This window comes from Accipiter gentilis, chromosome 34, assembly GCF_929443795.1.
Source record: "Accipiter gentilis chromosome 34, bAccGen1.1, whole genome shotgun sequence".
In the NCBI taxonomy this organism is placed as follows: domain Eukaryota; kingdom Metazoa; phylum Chordata; class Aves; order Accipitriformes; family Accipitridae; genus Astur; species Astur gentilis.
Genome location: NC_064913.1, coordinates 14,801,396 through 14,822,824, shown reverse-complemented (window position 1 = coordinate 14,822,824; position 21,429 = coordinate 14,801,396). Strand labels below are relative to the sequence as shown.

The 21,429-nt window shown below is 36.5% G+C and overlaps 1 protein-coding gene across 6 annotated transcripts in view; it reads right to left on the bottom strand.

Annotated features, from left to right (window-relative positions):
- Positions 1 to 21,429, bottom strand: part of APAF1 (apoptotic peptidase activating factor 1) — a 59,084-nt gene that overhangs the window by 13,179 nt on the left and 24,476 nt on the right. For 3 of the 6 annotated variants that reach the window (XM_049792387.1, XM_049792388.1, XM_049792385.1), the window contains 13 exons: positions 21,178 to 21,306; positions 20,285 to 20,410; positions 19,307 to 19,426; positions 16,716 to 16,841; positions 16,225 to 16,350; positions 14,445 to 14,564; positions 14,069 to 14,194; positions 13,190 to 13,315; positions 12,604 to 12,750; positions 8,638 to 9,347; positions 7,246 to 7,509; positions 5,750 to 5,896; positions 3,080 to 3,184 (listed from right to left, as the gene is read on the bottom strand). In XM_049792387.1, coding sequence (XP_049648344.1) covers positions 9,204 to 9,347; positions 12,604 to 12,750; positions 13,190 to 13,315; positions 14,069 to 14,194; positions 14,445 to 14,564; positions 16,225 to 16,350; positions 16,716 to 16,841; positions 19,307 to 19,426; positions 20,285 to 20,410; positions 21,178 to 21,306 — 1,290 coding nt within the window. In that variant the 3' untranslated portion in view covers positions 3,080 to 3,184; positions 5,750 to 5,896; positions 7,246 to 7,509; positions 8,638 to 9,203. Of the gene's footprint in view, positions 1 to 3,079; positions 3,185 to 5,749; positions 5,897 to 7,245; positions 7,510 to 7,670; positions 9,348 to 12,603; positions 12,751 to 13,189; positions 13,316 to 14,068; positions 14,195 to 14,444; positions 14,565 to 16,224; positions 16,351 to 16,715; positions 16,842 to 19,306; positions 19,427 to 20,284; positions 20,411 to 21,177; positions 21,307 to 21,429 lie in introns of those variants that run through there. The other 3 variants (XM_049792390.1, XM_049792386.1, XM_049792389.1) reach the window with 3 other exon arrangements.

Genomic DNA, 21,429 nt, shown 5'->3' with positions numbered 1-21,429 from the left:
GTTTAGACTCAGTTTTGTGTAAAGAAGTAGAAATTAATAATTCCCTTGCTTTACATGATTTTCCAAGGTGGTTTTTCTTAGTTCCAACCTATAGACCTTGTTATTCTTTTGTCAGCAAGGCTGAAATGTCCTGCCTCTCCCCCACACCTCACTAACAGGTGACTTCTCAGCCATCTCTCCAATTCAACAAAACAAATTCAACTCAAACTTTATACTGCAAGACTTTTGCCCAGCCCATGGATCACTTTTTGTGGTCCTCGTCTAAATTTCGGTTGAATCCATTTTGTCCCTGAAATACAAATACTGGAGCTATAGGCACTACTCCAGCTGATGTCTTATTAATGAAGCACATAGATCACTTCCTCACTCCTTCACAACAGACCCTCTTTATGTGCCCACAAGCCCTGTTTACGTACCACTGCAGACGCTTTGGAGTTCGTGTGGATGACACCATCCACTTGCGACTCCACACCACCATTTTCAAAGCTGTCTCACTGGCATTCTTCAGTCTACTACATACGACAAAGCTATACTTTGTCCATAAGGTAACAAAAACATGCTGTTGGATGTTGAAAGCAGACACGCATCATATCGTGATAGCTACTTATTCTTGCAATTCAGTCTTTGGCCAATTTATATCATCTGCAGTGTTATCATCAAATGTTTTATAGATCATGGACAAATGATCAAACAAATCCCTACCAGATGCTCCTATACTTTACTTTGTAATTTGTAAATTACACTCTAAAGTATCATAAACATCTAATATATTTATCTGTGTTTCACTGCAGCTTCTACACCTCTTTTTAAGGGATGTCACGTAAGATAGCATCTCATTCAGCGGGTTTTGTGGTGGTTTCCTTTTTTTTTTTTTCCTCTCACATCTGCAGAACTGTGACTCCTTGGATGACTTTCAATGATTCCCAGCTTTAACACATCCTACATTACATCTCTGTTCCCAGCTATGCCAAAAATTGTTTTGCTGGAATGAGTCCAAACCTGTAACTCCCTGGTCAAGGTGATACCCTGTTATACACGGATTATGCAAGCAGAGTACAATCAGCGACACCTAGAAAACTGCTAATTTTTACACTTTGAATTTGATATCATCATTTGATTTCATAATAAAGATTTCATAAAGGTTTGCTTTTCAAGAACGTCTCTGCTGATCCAAAGCCAAGCGTGTGGGTGTTTTTCATCTCGCTGTAGTTGATTTAACTTGTAAAAAGGAGACTTAACTTCCTCTCTATATTTTCTTTCAATTACATAAACATTCCTGTGAGCAAGTCAGTAAGAACTTATGACAGATTTAGAGCTGCCTGGTGATAATTTATGAGTACTTTATGTTGGCCTGATTACCAAAATGTTTGTTATATGGCTTCACTTGTTTAATGCAGCAAGAATCTGTCGGGAAAAACAACTCTGAAAGGGAAGGATAGGTTAAGGTACCCAGTTTTCAATCTCTACTCTGTTCTTAAGGAAAAATGCCAGAATTAGTTGAATATCCTCTTCAAAATAGCCTCTAGAACTGGCTTAGAGGAAGAAAAAGCAAGTCCAAGAATCTGCAAGAGCAAAACTTGTATTTCAAATGGAAAGCAAAAAGCACTTAACTGTTAAAAAAAGTACTGCTTCTGTCAGCCACTGCACAAACACCACCATCACAGCTACACCTTTAACGTGCCACTGCTACTGGATTATCTGTGCTACTGATCTCCGACTGCAGTCACTTAAATTTTGCCTTTGCTTCCTCTGGGGAAGAATTTTTGCAGTCCTCCCATTCGGACCAAGTCAGTCCTTGGGTTACTATACCCAATTCAGCTGTTCTCGCTTTGAAGTTTTGACTGTGTTTAGGAACTTCCAATATTTCCCTTCAAGGACTCTCAACAGCCATGAATGGACAGTCACCTTAGAAATAGCAAAAAATATCTCAGTGCGGTCATTTCAATAGGGAAAACCACTTTGTTAGAACTCAGAAGTTGCACAAAACACATTCAAACCAGAAGGCACACAAGCTCAAAGCCCCTCACTACTTGTCATAGTTATCCATTCCAATTTAGATACCCAAACTTCGCTTTTGTGAGAAAGAAGAATATATCAAAGTTAAGACCTCTTGTATTTGCTGCTAACTGCTCAGAGTATCACTGTGACCAAATTCTCATTTTCCAGATAGGTTCCTGCTTAACAAAACAAACACACGGACAGATACATAGTATTATCCTAAAATGATTTCTAACCCATGACAGAACTCAAATAAAGAGCAAAATAAGTAATGGAGTAATGGAGGTACAAACTGCATGAGCTGGAGGCACTGCGGTTTAATTTTTGAAAAGCAGAAAATGTAATGTGATGCAAACTAATACTAAAAAAATATAGGAAGGATTATCATTTTCAGAGAAGGTGATCTTAATTTCCTAGATTCATTTTAGCAAAAAAAAGCAGTATGATGCATAATACACTTAGCTAACAGCTTGTTAAAGATCATTCTTTTTTTTCCACTAATACGTGCTGAAGAAACCAGAAAGATCCAGAAAACAAACTGAGAAAATGCTCCATTCCACAAAGCCATTTTGTGATAAAGGAGAGCGAAGTACAACATTGTTCCAGCAAATCTTCCCCTAACATTACCAATACTGGAACCCTGAACAGTGGAACCCCTCCCTTGAAAGCAGGTTGACAACAGGAACTGAGGACTAAATATGAGATGTAATGAGGGGTAAAGCAGCTTGAGAAACTGCAAAGTGTAAAGAGCTCTACAGCTAGTAGAGGTTTAAGAGGAAAAATAGACCATAACTTCAAGGAATAGACTTTTTTCCATGTCTAACATAACCAAAAGGTTAACCCTTTGAACAGATATTTCTGGAAAACGGAGATAAAACAATCAAATTGGTAGGCTTTTAGCTTATTGACATCTACTGTGTTTAATATATTTTTAACCAAATTTAAATGCTCAAGATATGCTATGGAGAAAATTCCAGGTCATATGTAGTTCAGTTGAACTGTGCCTGTCTCTGACAGGTATTCACTGCTACCATCTTGCAGTGAAAAACTATTCTTCCACAGATTCAGTTTGGCCACTTACCGCTCTTTTTGAATGAACGTGTACCCAGAAGATGTACCTCAAACCCAGTACTCCAGATTATGAAAAACCAGCTGCTGAGTCAGAACAGCAATTTAATAGCTGATACTGTAGAAAGAAAAAAAATTACTATCTGCTCTATAATTTTTAGAGTGGACAAACCCACAACTGTTTGGGTTTGAGAAACTGAGAGTGCAACATCTGCAAGATGTTCAAAATATTTCTTTAAATGCTTTGAAAATTCAGATGCACTCAGATGACCTCTTTTCATGCTACTGTTTAATATATACTCAAATAGAGGTAAATTTTAACCAACATTTAATATGTTCAAACTCTTTAAACTGTTCCTCCTCACATTTCTCAGTTCTGAAGTTTAAGTCACATATTGATAAGACCCCTTCCACACAACTTCTTCAGTCTCCTTTGTACAGGTGGAAGTATAAAACACATAATTGCTATCCTGTACTGAATATGTGTACAGCACATTGTAAGAAATCATGCAAATACATTGAGAAATGTAGGAGCTACCAACTTGCATAAGTGTATCTTACATTACTATCTAGGTGCTGAGTGCTTAACCATCAAGACATGACTATCGGCTTTGGGTTGGATTCTTTAAAGCAAAATGTTTGATCTGTATTTAGAGACAGATTTTCACTGACCTATGCCTATGTCTGTTCATTCATCTATTCTCTACTAAAATACCCCCCACACCAAAAAAAACCCATGAAAAAACCCAAACCCACACCACAAACCAAGAAGTGTTAAAAAGACAGAACTAAGCATTTCCAAATCTCACACTGAAAATACAACATTCCTCTCATGCATTACTGCAATGCTGTTAAACCAAAAGTATATTTTCTGCTAAGGAGCTTATAAACAACAACCGATACTGATCATACTATTAAAAGATGAATTTAAGTGGTTCTAACTGGGAAGCACAGAAAGAAATGTCCCTTTCATTGTTTCTCTGGGACCAGAAAACTTGCTCTCAGGACATGACAAGACTAAGATTTCTCAGCACTGGAATATGAGTTTGAACCAGCAGGCTATTAAGTCTTAATACACATAAAGCTGAACATTTACTCTAGTGAGGAAGAGGAGTATGGACAGTTATTACTATCTTTGGAGAATATTACAGACAAATAATGTGATTTTTAGAACTACAGGAAAACTCTGCTCTCATTTGCTAGAAAACACTGGTTATCTAAAGAAATGAAATTTGCTATAGAGAACAAATATATAGAGAACAATTAAAAGAGCCTAATGCACACTTTGTGTGCATTTATGCATTAGAAATAACATGAGCTTTATCTAAACAGCATCATATTTACTTTTACACAGCTGGATTGGGTAAATTTGTCTTTGCCTCATTTTGAGTAATTTCAAACAACATGATTTTCAAAGTTCACCTGAGTTCATATGTTATTAGAGAAACTGAACAAAGCTAAAAAAAAAAAAAAAAAAAAAAGAGGGACACAAATAAACTGAAAGTAGTAAATAGAAGAAATGAAAAATACCACACACATAAACACACAGAGTCTAATAGTGGCATCCTACGGAAGTACCAAGATGATCCCTCTTGAGTACAGAACAAGAATCCTCTCTAGCCTGAAGGACTTGAACCTAACCATTCTTGGAGCACATGTTATACATACAACGTATGGTTTGTTAAATGGAAACAAGCATAGCTAATTTGTTCTGTTAACAGTCAGGCCCCAAGAGAGAAACTGCCTACTGAAACACTTGGAAGATATTTTAGCTTTCTCATCCTGAATAAACACATGCATGCCACTTAGAGTTCAACTCGTCCAACAATCACACAGTTGTGCTATGTCCCATAAGTGTGACTGCAGGGTATGACACAGAAAGTGCTGAAGTTGTCAATAACACAACCAGACTGAAAATCTTACTCCTTTATACTCACTGGATCTTTTAGGATGCACCCTAACAGCCCAGCTTAGGCATCTGTTAAACCCAGTTGCAAGGTTTCTCACAAAAAGTCCCCTTAGAAGAAAGGTGCCCAGTAAGTTAATATGGAAAAAACCCCTCCAAACCCAAGAAAACCCAACATGCCTCCTCCAAACCCACAGCTCCCCCCACCCAAAACCAAACCCACTCCAACATGCAAAGATGTGGATAGCAGCACACTGCACAGCAGCTTTGGAAGTGCTGAAAAAGAGAGGTCAACCTACTGCAGAGTTCATGCCACAAACAAGCCTAGTCTCAGCTTAACATCTTCTTGCATATCAGCAGAGCCAGTGATTGTGTCCCACCGTTCCTAGCTTGAAAGAGCAAAGTGAATTGAGCACAAAAATCACACAGAAAATGTTCTAGCTATCTGGCACACTGCCTGTTCTCTATTTGGCCTCCGCTCTTCTTGAAATCACAACAGAAATAAGGTGGCCGGAGCTCTTGGGCATCATCACCATCTATGAACCCAAATAAATTTGTGTCTTCATAGCAGCCAGAAGGAGGAGGAAAGCAAAATGCAGACAAACACACCAGAGTGTGCTATCAGAGGGAAACACCAGAAATCTTCTCTCAGCTCCAAGGCTGACTTCTGTGCCCCCCTGGCACTGCCATGGCATCTGTACTTGCTACGAAGGAGAAAGGGCAACCAAACAGTTTGGTAGGGGGGGTCATGTTCTACTGGCAAGTGCAAGAACATACCTGAATTCTCTGTGACCTACTGGCATTCTGGATTTACTGGCTTCTTGAAGATGGGGCAGAGGGGCCTCCCTGCAATGTTCTGTCCCAGGAGGGCAGAAGAAACCACCCGAGTCAGACTGCTTTCTCAGCCTGGCTTTCCCCTGAAACCTGCAAAAAGCATCAGCTTCTGTAAAACACCTCAGGAGCGCAGACACAAGGACACAGTTAACCAGACACAACCTGGGGAAATGGGCCCCTCATAGACACTTCACTAAATAAAAAATTGGGGAGAAAAAAAAAAATCAGCAATTTACACAGCATTCTGTAATAGGGAGTTTAACTGCATCATTTTCTAGGGGAGGTAGAATAATTTTGGGGTGGAGGGTGTTCCTCTACTGGCAACAGGTTACCAGTTCCAGCTCTACCCACGCACTCCAGCACTACAAGAGAGCTATAAACCTTTACATGGAAAAGCCTCAGGCAATAATGGCACAGTTCCATTCCAAACAGCTATGTAAGATGAGAGGGGGAAAGGGACACTGTAGTTAAAGGAATGGTATAGTTCAAGGCAATATAAAGCAATCTCTTGAGCAGCTGTATTTCATGTGAGTACAATTCCTTGTTAATAAAGGAAAGAGAAAAAAGAGATTTATGAAGGAGCTGTAGATCTAATCGCCAAAGTGAAGACACTCAAAACTTATATAGAAACTGATAGGCATCATTCATAGAAAGTGTACCTAAAAATTGTTTACACAAAAGCATATTATAATTTCAGTTAAAGTACTAGATAAAAATTGGCAATGCTCATTAGTTAAATCTGAATGCAGACTGATTCAATTTGATCTGAATTACAAGAGATCATGGAAGCACTAATGTTCAATCTACATAAAAATTGCTTCTGGCCAAACTTTCTCTTGTTTGCTTTAAAATACATCTAACATCAAAGAGAACAGCTAAATCTGATGACGCAGCAGGACTTTATTTTTTATTACAGTAAACTGCCTTAACCTTCTTAAATATTCTAAACTGAAGAAGTTGCTGTCTCGGTTGGCCTCTTTTAACAATTTCTCATTTAAAATTTGTCATCCTCTTCCTGCGAATCGTATCTATTCTTCGGCTCTTCAGACCTTCTCATTGCTATTTCTCTTCTTCCACCTCAGCTACAAAGATTTACAGCCCACTCCATACATTTGCACATGAACGCAACCATCCTGACTCTATCAACACTACCTCTATGAAGCACAGGTTCCTCAGTTCCAGCAACAAGTATAATGCTGCTTTGTTGTCATTTTTGCAGAAGAATTCAAGAATGCACTATTTATCTCACACTTCAAGCTTCTGTGCTACTTGCTTCCTACTCGCTTCAAAATTGAAATCGTCTATGAACTCCACTCATACACCATTCACTTTCTTTGTTAAACCATGATTGGTTTTTCCTATCATCAGAGTTTCATTAGCATTGCCACAAAAGACAACTTTCTGTCCTGGCTCCTCATGTGAAACATTTATCCTGTTACCTTTTTACCTCATTGGGTCTCCGAGTTCAGCCCGACGCAGTCCTGTACAATAAGGACAGCACAGCCTACGCAATCAAGGGACGCTGGCTAAGTGGAGCTTCCTGCTCCTTGAATCTTCAGATATTCGGGGAGGGAACTGATGAGGTCTGTGCAAAGCAGACAGTAGAAGCAAATCTGTCCCGAACGTTGCAGGATGTGTTCCAAGACTTCAGTTTCCCTTTGTCCACTTTTTCCTCTGTCCTTGTATTTAATACTGTTGCTTACCTGCCAAAGTATTTTTTGATGTAGGTTGTAAAGCATCATTATTTTTAGATTGAAAATAAAACCACAATAAAAGAGGCATTGCTCCCCCTCCCTCCTACCCTATTAAAAACAAACAAACAAAAAACCCAAACAACACTTAGGAATTCAAATTAATTTACAACTTGGCCAATATTGCCTGGATTATCTTTATTGAATGCTGTAAATACTCAGAATACAAAACATCATGTTTTTTCTGTTGAACTTCTTCTCTTTAAATTTCTGCCAGCAGTACTTTAATTATACTGACCCGTATTCAGTAGCACCTTAGAAATGGTGGAATTTTAAGTTAAAAAAGAGGAGAAACTGGTGATTGTCAAAGCCAGGAAAATACTAAGAATGTACATTAAATCTTCTGAAATGCACACAAAAAAATAATAAAAGTGAGAATTTCATTGTTCAGTACCAGTTGAGACACTTGCTAATGTACTTTTTACAATCAAGTACTTAGATAGTGTTCTACTGCCAACTACAAAAATATGAAAATCATATTAATGCTTGTGCAGTTGCTCATAGCAGTTGAGAGAGAATTTACTAAACAAGGTTTACTAGGCACCTAAGAAAAATTGTTATCTAATTATTCACAAAAGATATGTCAAGTATAATTAGTACAAAACATCAACATTTCTACCCTAAATTGAATCTATAAATAAACTGTAAAAAAAAAAACAAAACAAAAAAACAAAAAAAAACCCCAACAAACAAAACCCCAGAAAATCACATAAGGAAATCACATATTACCAGGCAAGAGATCCCTGTGCATAGAATCCCATGTAAACAAAGCTGACAACAGTAAAATGTCTCCATAGTATGAACTGAATTCTAATTCTGAAAGGCAAAATAACTAAAATTCACACCTCCTTATATTTTTCAATATATACCTTTTAAACCATTTCCATTCTCAGTTTAGCTGGTTAGCTGTATTCACCCTTTGACTGGAAATGCGGCACAATCTCTTCCATTTAAATTGTAATATCCTTTCAGATTTTGCCTTGAGAACACAAGACTCAGGGTGCTCCCCTTAATAGGAATAGCTCATATGTGTTACAATGCACTTTATCTCCACAAGATTAGAAGCATGAAGGTTCTTACCACAAGTGGGAAGCACTGCTGCTGTAAACTGAACAGCTACTTGATTTGTTTTGAACGTCAAGCACCAAGATAGCTAGTTTCATTTTTCAAATGAAGGATGTCCCTGATTCTTTCCATTCTGTACTAAATGAAAATCCTTACATCACAGTAAAAAAAAAATTTTTTTGCATCTTACACAGTTGTGTTCATGGCTAGAGAGCATTTAGCCATCAGCCTTAGCACAAAATACAATTTCAAAGTATTAGATTCCTAGTATTTTTTTCGCTATTAATATTAATGTCAACTCATTTGAATAATCTTAATATAAATTTCCTTACAAAATTGGAAGCAACATACTTAAGATGCAAATCAAGACTTAAGAATTATAATAATTCTTATTAAAAACAAGATTAAATGCAAGTTCATTTGAAAAAACATGCATAAATGTACATTAATATACCTGAAAACATCATGAATACAACAATGAAATATAATTCACAGCTTAGCGAGTGTCAGACAATCATTTAGCAGAATTTTGTCTCCAGCTTAAAAAAAATGAATTATCTTTGCAGTTTTCAGCACATTAATCACAACTTCTGTAATACATAAAGAATACCAAGATTATCAACAGTCACATACACTTTGAAATTAGGGGACACATGTATTGACTTGAGGTTTGTTCCGTTCGTGTAGAAGGTTTGTAAGGATTCTCCAGTAGTTACATTCCACCACTATAAAAAAAAAAAAAAAAAAAAAGAAAAAAAACAACAACAACAAAAAAAAAAAAAAAAAAAACAAAAAACAAACCAACACACTTTCGGTTAGTTGAAGAAAGCTTAGAATAAATTCAATAAACAGGCTTCGCATGGCAAGCCCAATTGACTGCTTTCCCCAAAGAGGTAGAATGAAAAATAAAAATACAAGCAATCTTAAGTAGTAAATGTTTACTAGAGTGTAAGTTACTAGGGGTATAAGACTTTCAGATAAAAAGAAACTTCAAAAAGACTGAAGCTGTTTAATTTCAGGAAAGCACACGAAATAATAAATTCAGGTACTGCCCTTTACCCCATCACAAAATGCAATCAATAGATGTAAACTGTAACATGTCCAAAATATAAAAGATTATGTATTTTTATATAACCAAACAAATACGTGAGACATTGCCAGACAATATAATTGAAACGATAGCTGGATAAAAAAAAAAACAAAAACAAAACAAAACCAAAAAAAACCCAAAACAAAAACCAAACCAAAACAAAAAAAACCTTAGCTGGACTTTCAAGAGGATCAATCATGTACACATTTCAAACCATTTGCAATTTTGTTAGCAGGACAGAGTTTTTTTCAGTGAGATTAATTTTTTTTTTTCTAGAATATAAAGGAAGCACTAATAACAATGCTACAGAGAAACCTTCAACCATCAGTTTACTCCATGAATGTAGACTGAAATTTCACATTTCTCAGGAAAACTGTAGACCATTGCAAAATTGAACCAAACGCAATCCAGCACAAAGCTGTTACTTGATTGTTCCAATAAGAAGTCTACCTTCTATTCTTGCAACATTTGAGTGCAGTAGCAAAAAACTAAAACAGATTACCTTCAGCTTTGATCATCTATAAAAGCAGGTGGTACTACTACTTTTTAGCTTACTCATCCCATGAAATACGTAACATTATAGTTGTGTGCACAATACAGATTTGCAACTACACAGCTATAATGTTCTGATTAAAAACACCTTTCCTAAAGTGTCTGTTATTTGAATGAGACCCAGGAAAAAAAAAAAAAAAAAACCAAACAAACCGCGAACCGGATCTTAATTAGCTCTTGAACCTTTGTTGGTGGATAAGTGATCAGGTGCTGGGCCAGTGGGTACCACTCACACAGCAAGTTCAACAGTACATAGCTGGATGCACCTCATCTATGAATAAGATGACTTATTTGTTTAAAAGTGTCTTCTGTGTAATTCTACAATCCAACCCAGTCCAGTTCTTAGAGGTCCAAACTTCTCAAGTGTTTTAGACTTTCACTGACTCGTATCTCCCTACAAAAAAGATGCGTCTCTATGTGTTTTCATGCACATCATACACATCCATCTGTAGATCTTGAAAGAAAAGTAGGAAAACAGTACTTTGAGAAGACATAGTGATTGAATCTGGTCCCAATGACTGGAAAAAGGCAAATGCATACCCATTTTCACAAAGGGCAAAGAAGATGCTGGGAACAGCAGGGCAGTAGTCTTCACTCCAGTGTCCGTGATTATTATGGAACAAGATTTCTGGAAGCCATTTCAAGTCACATGCAGGACAAGAAGTGATCATGAACAACTAGCACAGATTTACCAAAGATAAATCATGCTGAACCACCCAACTGACTTCTATTGACAATAATGGTGGCTCTGCATGGCAAGAGCAGTGGATGTGATTAACCTTGACTTTAGCCAAGCTTTCAACATGGTCTCCCATGGTCTCCCTAATAGTCAAACTGGAGAGACAAAGACTGATGGCTGGAATACAACATAGATGACAAGATGGGCGGACTGCTAGATTCAAAGAGTAGTTGTCAGCAGTTCAGTCACTGTGTGTTGAGCCCCAGCCTAGTACAAGAAGGACACTAACAAACTGGACTAAATCCAGCACATGGTCACTGAGATGGCTGGACACCTAGAACAGATGTCATAGAACAGAGACAGAGCACTGAATTTGTTTAGCCTGAGGAGAAGGCGGCTAACTGCTGTCTTCAACTACCAAAAAGAGGGTTACAGATGACCGAGTCAGACTCTCCTCTCAGGGCCCAGAGGCACCCTTGCTGGAGTGGGGGACAAAACTTGACAGGGCAAGGCCCTAAGCAACTTTACCTAACTCTACAAACTACTTCTAGCAAGGGGCTGGACTAGATGAGTTCCAGAAGTTCCTAACATCCTAGAGTCATAGAATGGTTTAAGAAGCATCACACCACCATACTGTGTAACCACAAGACAAAATGGGAAGGAAGCTAGAAACAGGATGCATGCCTTGTTCTTTAATATGAAGTGAACGTCAGGAGATGTTTTCAATGCTAAATTAGAAAATTCAATGGTCTCTGTTAAATGGTTACTGACTGACTTCAAAGAATTAGTCTGGTAGCGTGTCCAACAGCTAAACACTGACCAACAATCAACTAACCTCCAGCATTCTGTGAGATGAGAACTCCACAACCTGTCATTTCATATACACACACAGTTTCTACTAACAGGTATTAGCTGTCACATGAGGAAAAAAACCAAACAAAAACCTCATGAGAAATTTGCAATTATGAAGAACCAATTCACAGACTGAAAAAACAGATCACAATTACAAAGAATCAATTCACAGACTGAAAGACAGATCACCTCTTCCCCTTCCCAAAAAACGTATGCTCAGTAGATGTCTGAACCAATGAAAGACTGATGAAAAGACTAATTTTCTCAGTTTCAACATGCCCTCTTCCAAAGATTACTTATAGAATGTCTTTCAAGGCAGCAAATTATCACTTGTAATTCCTTCTGAATTTCTGTTTATGAAAAAATTTAAAACTCAGTATCTTTAAAAAAACAATAACAAAACCAAAAAGCCTGACATAGAGCATTTTTCTGCTCATTATAAAGAACACAACTGCTGCTAAAATTGAGTGGATATTAAGGCAGAGAAAAATTACCGGGATCTTTAATATTAAAGATGTTAATGAAAGACGTTGATAATAAAAATCTGAAGCTAGTAAAAATGGAATATATGTAGTCTGAAAACAAACTCCAAGTCTGCAGTCTGAATTCTTAAGAGACCTTTTCAGGGGGCTTTCAGATTTGAGAAGAAAAGTGAAGAGTGCTAGACAGTCATGAAAATGAAGCAGCTTTGCGTTAAGTAAAATGTTTCAGGTTTGTTTCTTTGAATTAGTCTGCACTTTCCTTTAGAATTATGAGGGCATTGCATTTAATTAGGTATGTTAGGATATTTTAGTATTTCGTGGCTTACCTTAAGAAAGCCTCCAGATGACACAAGCATTTTACTGTCAGGAGAAAATGAGAGGTCTGTTACCCAACCACCATGTGTTGGTTCTCCTTCATCTACAGTAACTGGGGAGCAGAAATGAAGTAATGTGCCTGTTAAAATGTCCCAGATCTAAAAGAGAGGGAAGATTATGTATATAAATAAACCGAATGGGGGAAAAAAAAAATCTCAAGTAAGGAAAGCCGAAACATATTTTTCTATATTAGAGGAAAAAAACCTTGTAAATAAGCATTCTACTTGAACTGTCAGTATCACCCAAAAAGTGAATTCTCCTCTTAGAACTGTATCATATATGGAAGATTTAATCACACATGCAATTCACTGTAGAATTATTAGTAAATCATGTGAATTGGTTCCTCAGCATTCATGGAACATAAGTCCATCAATATGGTTACAAACTACTGTCTCATGTGGCAAACTTTGCTTTTTTCAACTCTCCGATGTTCAACACAATGCTAACAAATTAGTCATGCAAACACAAGCTATGAGAACTCTTCTGTGAACTGACTACCGATTGAATAATAAAATAACAGTAAAGTTAAAGCAGTACCCTTATTTCTCCTTTGTCATCTCCAGTGGCCAATAATTTGTTGTTAGGAGAGAAAGCACAGCACCGCACACAGGCTTCATGACTTTTCAGCTCATGAAGAACAGATGAACTTTCAAAGCTCCATATCTAAACAGAAAACATTAAAGATGAGTGAAAAAGATAAGTTCAAAACCAATTATTACTTTTTTCTAAAAAGACATTAGTAATCAAATGTACATAAGACTTTTTGTATATATGCATATACATGTGTGCATTTATGTATGTATTATACTGTAGTCTGTTTTTATTACCTGAATCATGTAAGAATGCATTTGCTACAAATTACTGAAACAACTGCCAGTATATTTTTTTTCCTTGGAATATACTCTTTAACGAAACTGTTTTACAAAGAAGTTTAAATCTGTTCATAGAAAAAGGATTCATCAACCAGTTTAAAGCTGTATTTTAAAAATCTAATGGGACAGCCCCAGAATATTGAACAGTTCACTTGCTTCTGAACAGGAATACCAGAACCTATGGACAGCACTTTCACTGGAAGTTTCAGAAATTTTTCTTAAGTTAAGTTTCCAAATTAAGAATGTTAGGCTATTAACAAATCAATACAGAAAACTAAACAAAGTGTTCTGCACAAACTTGTACATTAAACATGCATTTTATTTGTACAGAAGTCACCAGGACAGCCTCAAGTTATGTCCAAGATCAATTGTGAATGACTGTATAACAGCTTTAGAAACATATTCATGGATACAGGAAATTTAATACTAGAAATACAACAGGATAACTTAAATAATTGCAAGTTACCTTGGAATAAAAAAAATATAGCCTACATTTCAGGACAAATAAGGCATCATTTTTATCTTTGTACAGAAAGTAACCAACCTTTGCAGTTTTGTCCGCAGAGGTAGATGAAAATTTACTACCATCAGGTGAAACAGCACAGGAAAGAACAGCACCTCCATGGCAAGCAAAATCTTTTTCTGTGTTTCCAGTAGTGATATCCCAAACCTACCAAATACACAGGAAAACCAGTTTAATTCTGTAACACTACAAGAAGGTTAAAACACCTGCATCTTACACGACAATATATTAAGAAATAAAACTCAGCTACCTAGTTCTAATATGGCCAACATTTTGTTATACTTACTGGTATAGTTAAAATACAAGAAGAGTATAAATGTTACTAGAAATAGAAAACGCAAAGTTGTGTCTTAGAAGTCAGCTTACACTTTAGGATCAACGACAGCCTTTTATTTACCTTAACAGTTCCATCAAATGACCATGAAAGAAGTTTTGAATTTTCCAGAAGTCTAAAATCCTTGATTGCTTCCTTGTGCCCTCTCAGAAATACACATTCACTCAACTGCCAGTTCCATACCTGATCATAAAGATGAAATACTTTTTAAAAAAAACATTTTAATGGCAAACGTAAGTTACAAATGAACTAACTGTTTAAGTCACAGGAATCGTAGAAAGTTCTTATAGAGATAGCAACTACTTAAAAGCTTAGATATATTGAAGTTATCCATAGTAGAGATGCGGAAGATTGAGGATGCCACAGTATTTAATAGTCAACCTACGAGAGAGCTCCCTATAACACACAATCTGATTTTCAAAGTGAATTTGATGCTTAAAATTCACTGGTAATTTAAAAAGAAATAGCAAAACAATAATTTTCTAGGCACCCCAGAAGTTTTGTGTTTTAAACCTTTGATTATTGCAACAAATAAACTTCCATCATCTGGCAGACCTCATATTTTCCATACTTAAATTAACTTCATTTTTAAAGCATATTTTTAATGAAATGCCATTTTGCTTTGCATTTCTATATCAAAATGACACTTCTATTTTTAATTCAACTCTTCACTGAAAACTGAAGAAGTGTAATTTTATTTTACAGAAGTTATTAAGCATCAATTTAATTTAAATGACAATGATTTAATAGTTTTCAAATTAATAGGTTTTCTGCATCAAAGAAAGGACAGGAAGCAGAGTTGTTCAGATGACAGTTCTGGAGGTTTAACTGAGGCACTGTCCACTAGAGCGAGCCGAGGACCCAGAAGAAAAACTACCCACGTAAGACCTGAAAGAAGGATCCAAAAGCCGATAAACTGGTGAGCTGTCTGTACTGCTTAATTGACCAGTGACGGCACTCAGGCTAGCTTCAGATCAGAACAAACACCAAAGCGGGATGCTGCATAGGTTACATGTATATCAGCAAGTAGGTAGAACACTGATGTCAGAACAGATTTGGTGAGCAAAACAGCGCTGAGGACCAGCACTCATTTGTGGTTTGGAGGTTTTACTTCAAACCAGCTCAAGTTTGGTTGTGTGGGCTGAATGCTCATTAGTAGCTGGAGCACATGCTCTGCTTTAAGAATCCCATCAGCATGCCTGCAACTGCTCTGCAGTGCAAACTAAAGCACACTAAGCATAAATGACCAGGATATTTACTTCAAAAGTGCATCCCTGAGCTGAGCTAAAATGCCCATATAGACACACCAACATGCTTCTCCAGAGCAAATCTACCTTGCTGAGAGGCAGAGCTTATTAATTCGAGACCACATTAGTGCAGCCATTCTATTTCTAGCTAGTATCTGTATTCAGCACTGTACTGGACTAGGTGGACACACTAGCCCTCTCAGAGACAGGTCTCTACCTCCTTCCTTCAGACACTATAAGCAAACCCACTGACAGACCTACCACATATAACCAGTTCTGGGTCGTGTCCCAAACCCTTCACTTAATGTAATCAGAACTGTTGAGTTATCTGGTTTGAAAATTAATGTTCCTTTCACCCGTCTTAAAGGAGTTGTTGCCCTTCTACCATCAACAGCATTAAAAATGGAAGTTGTGTAATATTGGTTATCATATAAGGTATAAATAGAGGCTACAGTTTCTACAGTCTCTTGCCCCAAGATAGAGCAATACAAAATACAGTAGTCATTTACTGAGTTTACATTATCTATAGTGTAAGAGATCTTTTTAAATACATTATAAATAAATTACAAGATAATATTTTAAAATATCTTCCAAACCTGTATAACTGAATCATGAGCACTTGAAATGAGAGTCTGACAATCAGAGGTAAATCGACAATGCTGCACAGATGTCCTGTAGGCCTCCTGGGACTTCAGAACTTTCCCATCCAACAAGTGTAATACCTTTACAATGAAGAATGCAATAATTATATTTATTTTACATACTTGAGGAAATGGAAGAAAAAACCATGCAAATTCTTTTTTAAACAACATGAGATTGTAAATACATGATTCTCAGTCAATGGATTGGAACAACCAAAAATTCATATTAGCTTAGTCCTTGGTAAAATGACATTCAGAGCTATGTTATTAAGCACTGCCTTTAAATTATTCTCATTTAGGCATCACTCGCAAATGTAAACACTTTAAAGTACTATGTTGAAGAATATTATTGTACAAAGTCATTCAAATTGCACTTCTTTAAAAGGAAAAAGCACCGAGAAGGGTGTGTTCCTGCTACTTTCAAAATCAAATTCAGGATTTAATACCTTTATTGTTCCACTCTCCTGTCCAAAAGCTGCAAATTTAAGATCTTCACTTAAGCAACAGCAGGAAATGGGGGCTTCTGGAGCTGCTGTCTGCATAATAACACTGTCTGTATTTCCATTTATAAGCTGCAAGATAAGAAGTTAATTAAGTTATTACAATACTTTAAAATTTAAACTTAAATAGATTACAAAACAGAGCTAAGAACGCTAAAGGAACAGTGTACCAGTTTCAGACTTTGAATTATAAGGATCAGTTACTTCAAAAACCAATTGCTTTTAAGGTCAGTGTAACTATCTTCATAGAATGCTCTCTGAACAGAACAAGTTTGCAGCAGGAAACTCATCTCAGTATTAGAAGGCTTTCTAGAGTTTGTCTGACTACCTCTAACTCAAGATGTGACTCCCAAATTTCAAAAGCCATATAGTGAGCTCCATGCTCAAATTTACCTTGCCAGCCAGATTTTACAGCTCAGGCCAAATGGATCATAAAATAGTTCAAGTGCATCCTCTAAGCATGACTTTAAACTTATTAGCACACACAATACAGCAAATCTCAACTCAGTATCACCCTCAGATCAATTCCCCAGGGGAAGGGGGAAAAAAACCCCCAATCTTTAGAATCCAATGATTTACAAAGTTTAACATAGAAAGCTACAGGTGTGAAGTGTTTAAAAATGAGCATACTGCACATCAAAAGGTGACTAGGACCCCAATTCTGAGAGATTACAGCCTACAAAGGGTAAAACATCACGGTTGCAAGAAAAACTACTTTTAGAGATGTGATAGCAGAGATATACTGTTAAATTACAGTACAGATGTTTAACTGCAATTTGTCTTCTGAGTCAATTTCTCTTCTTGTGTAAGGGTGAAAAAAATCTATTCTCTTTCTACAGCGGAGATTTCTGTCACCTCTACAGGATGTCAGGATATTGTATTTAGGGCAGAAAATCTAAGCATTTTTCTCTAGGAAATGGTTAAAGTAAAGTTACAACAGAAGTATACGAATCATAAATAAATAGATCAGGTCTACTAATTCAAATGAGAGCCAAACTACACCATTACATAGTAGGCGCTACAGATTTTACAATTCGGGAAGATTAAAACGTAGCGATTATCCTGAACTGCTCCCCACATAAATAGGTATAACTCCATTCGTTTTGGTTTCTCCCATTTCTTCACTGCAACAGGTGCAGCTTCTCTTTTCTCGCACATTATTTGCTCACATAAATTTTAGTTTCAACATTGACTGCTTTCTGTTGGCTCAAAGTCTGAAATCTTTTTATTGCCAAGGCCCCATTGGAGACATTTTAGCTATTTCCACATCTATACTCCCCACTATTCAAATATCACCATCATCCCACTTAAGGTTTTTTTAATAGGATTTTTAAGTAAAGTAAGAAATGGCTAACTTGTTGACAGGACAGACAAAAGAAGGAGGACAGAAAATAATCAGGAAGAGTGAAACAGGAAGTACAGAGCAAACAAGAAGAAAAGTTTCTGCAAAGAAAGCTCTCGTTCTAGTAGCAGCCTAGGAAAAGCTGAGCATCTCTAGGACTAGAAATAAAGGCAATGGTCATGCTGATCAGCCAGGATTACATAGCTTACATGTTTGCCTTCAGCCAAATTATGAGAAAGGACATGACCCTACACAAAAAGATTACCTGCACAGAATCTAGCCAACACTCACCTACCTATACACCCAGCAATAAGAATTCACTGCTTTCACAGTCCACAACAAAGGTTCATTCCTATTCAGATGCTGCTTTAGGCTAAACACCTGAAATAGCTCTCTCATGAACGAAGATATGGCATTGCCTGTTTTGTGGGTTAACACACAATCGGTTTGCGTATGCAGTATTTTGGAACAAATATGAAAGTGCTTCCATGTTTGAACAGTTACAATCAAGTAGAAGCATAATCTAAATGAACTGTATTGCCTTCATTTCAAAGAAAAGTCCTATCAACTGACTCTATTTGATTTATTAGAGAATCATGATTAAAAAAGATGTGCATGCATTTGCTATCATGGAATGGAAAAATATATTTTGGATGTTGGTGTACTTACTACTTGGTGGGGGGGTCCATAAAAGTGTATCCACTATTAATATTTTCTTTAGGACATAAAAGACCCCATGCTCTCCTAAGGCTACAGGCAGACCTGGGCTCGCAACTTGCACTCCCCCAATTTGAGATGATTGCTTCAGCTGTTACGCAGTAGTTCTGATGCACTACATACATGTGCTGTGGAACACCTGGTCTATACCTGCTGCACACATTACACATTGCTGCGCACGTCTAAGCCGCCTGGAGGGCCCACAGCCTCCCAGTCATGAAGAGAAAACAGTTTTGTTCCTCTGCATCCAGCTTCAGTTTCAACATCAGTATGGAAATTCCCCCTCAAACTTCATTTTTTCCTTACTAAACTAGGCAGAGTTTCTAGGCATAAAAATGTTATCATACATACAGTCTTCTGCTACAGATTCAACTGCTGAAAGCCGTGAACAAGCAGTTCTTTCAGTTCTTCCTCCATTTCCTACTGAGATGTGTAGATAACATTCAAATGTACTAACATATTGAGAAACACAGCTTACTTGCAAATGCTTCTGATTGTAAATTGCTAAAATCATCACTTCACCATTGTGAAATACAACATCTAGTTCACTTTTTAGCACAGCATCAGAAGACTTGCACACCTTCTTTGTTTCCCAAATCTGTTGAAGAACACAGTATTTCATTAGTTTTATAAGGACAAGGTATAAAACTTGCTAAGTAAGAGTACCTGTAAACCAAAGTCTTACAAACTTGCAAGTAACACTGATTTTTTTAAAACAGTGAAAATTATGCTTCTGCTATTTTTATTTACTAAGGAACATCGTGCAATTACTACAGTGATTCCAACAGATGAAACAGAACTAATTTTCTCCAAGCTGACTAGTAGACTCCCTGTGTTTAGAGGCATAGCTATAAAGTCCACAATTTTCTAATCCAAAGAAGAATGTTGAAATCCAGTTACAAAAAAACACCAAGTACAGATTTCTATTCTTCAGTTGCTTTCAAAATTTCAAGAATGTAAGTGTTAACTTGGGAAAAAAGGAAAGGTTACTTTGGTAAACTATAGTTCTACTTTCACAGGTTTTAATGAGGCATTACAACTACAGAAGTCTATCCTAAATATTGACATGCAAATAAATCTAACAATGAAAGTAATATCATGTCTGCTAGGATCCTCAAAAAACTTCACAATTCCTGATTCAGATAAAATCTAAAGCAAAACAGAAGGTTACAATTACTCTTGAGCAGCCAGACTTAAAAAATCATATAGATACACAGTAAATTTAGATAAACAGTAAAAAAGCTCGCTCATTTAATGTGTATCTGAATAATTTTGTAACAAATATTCAAATTTTTATTGGTTATAAACATACCTAAAGACTAAATACATAATATAAATAGATTATGTATATATTGTATATGATGTATAATTTTATAATGAACACTTTCTTAAATGAATATATATATATATATATATAAAAATTCACATTTTTCAAAAAAGAAAGATGTCATCTTACACGTATTGTCTGGTCATCAGACGATGTCAGAAATAAAGATCCATCTGGCGAAAATGCCACACAGTGAACCCAGCTCATGTGCCCCCTGCAATATGCCACTTTTGATAAAGATTTAATATTCCATAACTACAATAAAAATATGAAAAAAGAACTCAAGTGATTTAGATTGCATTTACAGGGAAAACTTTGCAAAACAAGAAGCAGCATACTTAATTACTATTTCTTCTATGATTTTCTTACTTCTCATTCTGAAATCAGACGTAACAAGAACTGTGTCTGCTTATCACATTTCAATGGTCAGGGAAATTGAATCAGCAGCCCCTTTGACTGCTGGAATTTTGTAAGACAAGAGGGAAAAAAAAAGAAGAATATAAACCAAAAAAATCACTCACAGTTTAAAGAAATACAAGTTCAACTTGACCACGTAGGTTGCAAAACCAAAAAACCCCAAACAACAAAAAAGCCAACCCCAATACGGATATTTGTACAGGCTTACTCCAGCCATGCCAGTCCCAAAGTTACTCTAGCTGTTTCATTCCTTTTTGGTGAGCTGCCACGTTCTGTAGCAGCATAGGAGAGAGGGTTTGGTTTGTTTTAAGCAATACTCCTGAGAGTGACAACAATAACTTTAAATGAATTTAGTAACTAGTCTTTTAATATAAACATGAGTTCTGTTGTCCAAAACGAACATGTAACTTTAAAATGTTATTTCCCAATTGATATTTTACATTTCAGAACTGAATGAAAATTAAAAAAGAATGAAGAACATTGAAAGCCTGCTAAAGTAGCCACATTTGTTTTACCTCTGCATGCAAGAAACTATTAAGACAAATGTGACGTTTTATATTACAAGCAGTCTTTCCTAGTATACTGTAAGAAAGACACTCACTTACCTCAACCGAACAGTGAGACAAAGCAACTGCTACTAACTCATCACCAGGACAAAAGTCACAGTATTGGATTGTACTGTGGTGACTTACGATGACTTGCGATAGTAAACCACATGTTTTAACATCAAAAAGCTGTGAACACATAATTACAATAGTCAGCACCCAGTCTGAATGACTTCATTATAGACAAATAACTTATATGCTCAACAGCGTACATTCTTGAATTTAGAAGGTATTTCTCTCAGTCAACAAGTT